The following is a 3,931-nucleotide window of genomic DNA, read 5'->3' as shown; positions in this document are numbered from 1 at the left end:
ATGATTTATATCTAATCAATGTTCATCTGTTTATTAAAAAGATCAATAATAAACAATGTACTAATTTAGTATTTACTGACCTTTTCTTTTAAATACTCAGCAGTGTGTTGTTGGGTTAACTCTATCATAGCTAATGTGTGTAAAGTAGTCACTGTTGTATCAGCAGCTGCATATTGAACATTAATTCCTAATATGGACTTATCCTTTCTTGACGCACAATCCATTTTAAGGCATAATAATTTATTTTTAACCAATTCTTTAATATTTGCCACAACTTCATTTGATTTATCAATAACATTTGACCGTACATTACGTTTATTGATGACATTACAGCCATTATCCAAACAGGCCATACCTTTTAATAAAGGATTTAAAATTTTACGAAATCCACTATCCTCTATAAGTTCAAATGGTCGTCCATTAACCGTTACTAATTCTGTACAAGCATTCATGAGTTGGTATGCTGTAAGCTCAATAGAAATACATTTTGATTTCTTATTTTCAAAATGTAGTTTTGGTTGTGTCATTGGTTTTTGCTATAGTGAAAATTTGATAAATATTAACTTCTAATTTCTATAGGTATTTATAAACTAAAATATTTATCCAATTGGTAATGTTAAAAAATAAAAATGTACTTGGGTAGGTAAAACATATTCATTTTATTGTGTTATTTTAGTGTTATAACTTGTAAATTATAAAATGTTTAAAATGTATTAAATTATAAATTATTAAATTATAGTTGATAATATATTAATTTTCGAGGTTACCTATTATAGTTAAAAGTTAAAAAGTTAAAAATAAAATGCAAATGGATAAATTTGTATAATTTTGTCAATAGTCCCTATATTTTTATTAAATGAACCTTAATACCTTAATAGTTGTATGTTCATAATTATTTATCTGCCTTTTTTCAATTCCCCTTGATTTTGCAGACAAATTTTTTTCAAAAATTTCATAATGCAAACTTTCGACATGGCGCTCTAAGTTTTTTGCATGCTCACCTACAAGTTCATGTCCACAAGACTCTATTTGACATTCTGACTTCCCAGTAGAAACATTAAACTTGAAATACTTATGAACAGGAGAAGTTCTTTTTCTACCCATTGCTAAAAAGTATAATTAATATTATTTTGTACCTATGATACATTGATAATAGGCACAACATAACAAAAAATGAAATATACTTACTTAATGAATATTGATGTAGATAAACTGGTAAAGACTAAAGAGTACTAAAGATTTTATTATATTTTCTTTTATAACAATAACACGTGTTTGCCGTTTGGTCGTTTGGTGTTTGAATAATCAATGAATAATTATGAGAGAATAATATTCTTATTTCTTATTGTTTGTAATCAAGAACAGTGTAGTCAATATTGAAATATCGGTAAAACCATGTAAAACATATTATTGTTTTATCTATATAATAACTTCGTTGTCGACACTGATTAGTTGATAAGCGATTATTGATAATTGAGTTATCCGCGTTAAACACTTACATTATTATATTCTTATCTTCTTAGTCGCAAAAAATACATACAAATTGATATGCTACTTAATTTTTAATAATTCGGGTTTCAGGTTAACCAGAATTTATATTCGGGTTTCGGGTTATTTCGGGTGTTTTTCGGGTGTTTATTTTTTTCAATCGGTTTTGTAAATATGGGTTTCGGGTTATGCTATTTATTTGGGTTAATTCGGGTTTCGGGTTTCGGGTTACGTTCGGGTGCAAAGCCCTGCCTAATTGATTTACTATTTGTATACCAAACATTGAAGATGAACAAGGATTATGAAAAAAGTCATTAAACTTTTCATAACACCTTCCAATAACTATTATTGATTGATCTGATTCTTTTGAAGCTATGTTTTCAATTTCTACTATATTTCCATTTAACATTTTCACACAATTATTGGCGTCATCAATTTTTAATACTAAACCATCCAATGTTCTCCATCCAGAATATTGAGGTGAACATGAATCATATACCATTGGTCTGATTTTATGTTTACAATGAGTATTTATTGGACCACAGAAAGATTTCAAGTCTTCAGGATTAGATTTTTCATAATTATAATATACCCGTCTTTCTGAATAACGTCGAGTTAATTGTTGTAATGGTTTCATTCCAGTTTTAATTTTTTTTTTGAGAGGTTGCATAAAATTCTCATATGGAAATGCTGAAGTGTAATTTAATGAACCAAATTTTTTTGCATCATCTGCTAAATGGAGAGTAGAATGTATATTGTGGGACATGAATATTTCACCATATATGCATTTAAATGAAGTAACAAAATATATTAAAAGTTGCTTGGCATAATCATTGAGTTCATTGGTTATATTTTTTTTTAATAAAATACGTATAGCTATGGATAATGCTAAAAAGTTATTGTATGTATCTTTACTAAGTATATCTTTGAATACAATAATGCCAGTATAAAGTAAGCACTGACGTAATTCAGTTGCTTTCCAGCGATTTGCGTCCCGTATTGGATGTCTTCGACTATTTTGTTTTCTTTGAAATTCATTTGGGATATATTTAGATAAATGTATTAATTTTTCATCAATAACATTAATTAAATTTGATGGTAGTGTTTCATTATGTTATGGTGAACCTATCCAAAACAACAATAATTTTTTCATCACTCCAATGCATATGCAATGCATGTAATCAAATGGTATATCTAAAAACAAGATTGAAATTAGGAATTTCAGCCATTGTTGTAGGTTTAACATGGTACTCATTATCAGTATAAGATATAAATTCTTCGTGAGTTCTTAAATCAGATCAAGATCTGGAAAATATACCCTGTAATGAGCCCATTTACCTACAGAATGACAACGTGGGCATGAATGTTTTCCCGTGTGGCCTCTTATATTAAAAACAAATGCTTTTGCAGGAGCATCACAAATAACAGCTTGAAGTGAAACTTTTATCTGTTTTCCTTTGATTATTACACCTTCAGCCAACATTTTTATTTCATTCACAAAATCTTCTAAAAACTCATTTGAATCTGTTGGCTTACTTTTACCATAATATGCCCCAATAATAAACACTTTTTGTCTTTTACAAATAATATTGGTGAAATGCCCTAGGATAGGCCATAATTCACTTGACGGATTTTTACAAACAGGCAAACCATCAATGCCAACTAATAAGGTCAAAACGCTTGGAATATTTTGATTAATTTCAACTAACTCTTCAATTTCTTCTTTAATCCCAAAATGATGATATATTCCACCTCCTATGTTTTTAATTATAGTAGTTGTTGGAGTTTTTAATAAAGTTCTTGCATCTTTAGGTAGCTCTGAAAATTCAGGTAATTTTGATAAACTTTTAAGTAGATCATTTAATGCATAGTGTGTAATATCATGGCGAATAGCCCAATTTGCTATAATAAGTCTTAAATTTGGTGTTTGTTCAGAATCTGATGATGAGCTATCCAAGCTCAACTCAAATTCATTAAATTGTTCAACTATATTATTAGGTTCTTGGTAATCTGGTGCATCAATAGAATTTGCATTTTGAGAGGTATTGACTATAGATGTAACATTAATTTGTGATTGAGGAGATATGGGATTTTTAAAACCTAATGATAAACCAACTTCCATTGAATCATCATCAGAACTTGATGAGAAGAATAATAAAGACGTTTGGACTTCAGCTCTTTTGCGGCGACGATAGCGAGAACTTTTATTAACTTTTAATTGCTTGAACATGATTAAATATTATGAAAATATAAACCTATTAATTATTAAGAATTGAGAAAACTTACATGTTTCTATAGTATTTATTGATATACTAGATTGAAACCGTGAATGAATCTAGAAAGGAAAAAAAATATAGGTATTTTAATCAAATCATAAAAATTATAAAAAGTAAAATAAATCTAGAGATGTATGTAAATTAGGCATTAGATTATTATGTGGGGT

At 28.2% G+C, this 3,931-nt stretch overlaps 1 protein-coding gene across 1 annotated transcript in view; it reads right to left on the bottom strand.

Annotated features, from left to right (window-relative positions):
* Positions 1-1,941, bottom strand: part of LOC115034917 — a 4,202-nt gene extending 2,261 nt beyond the window's left edge. The window contains exons 1-3 of the mRNA XM_029492453.1: positions 1,189-1,941; positions 871-1,106; positions 81-536 (exon numbers count right to left, since the gene is read on the bottom strand). Of these exons, the coding sequence (XP_029348313.1) occupies positions 81-536; positions 871-1,104 (690 nt within the window). The 5' untranslated portion in view covers positions 1,105-1,106; positions 1,189-1,941. The remainder of the gene's footprint in view (positions 1-80; positions 537-870; positions 1,107-1,188) is intronic.
* Between the last annotated feature and the right edge of the window lie 1,990 nt (positions 1,942-3,931).

Source organism: Acyrthosiphon pisum, unplaced genomic scaffold (assembly GCF_005508785.2).
Source record: "Acyrthosiphon pisum isolate AL4f unplaced genomic scaffold, pea_aphid_22Mar2018_4r6ur Scaffold_21526;HRSCAF=24178, whole genome shotgun sequence".
Lineage (NCBI taxonomy): Eukaryota > Metazoa > Arthropoda > Insecta > Hemiptera > Aphididae > Acyrthosiphon > Acyrthosiphon pisum.
Note: the sequence above shows the minus strand (reverse complement) of the source record. Positions and strands in the feature narration are given on the sequence as shown.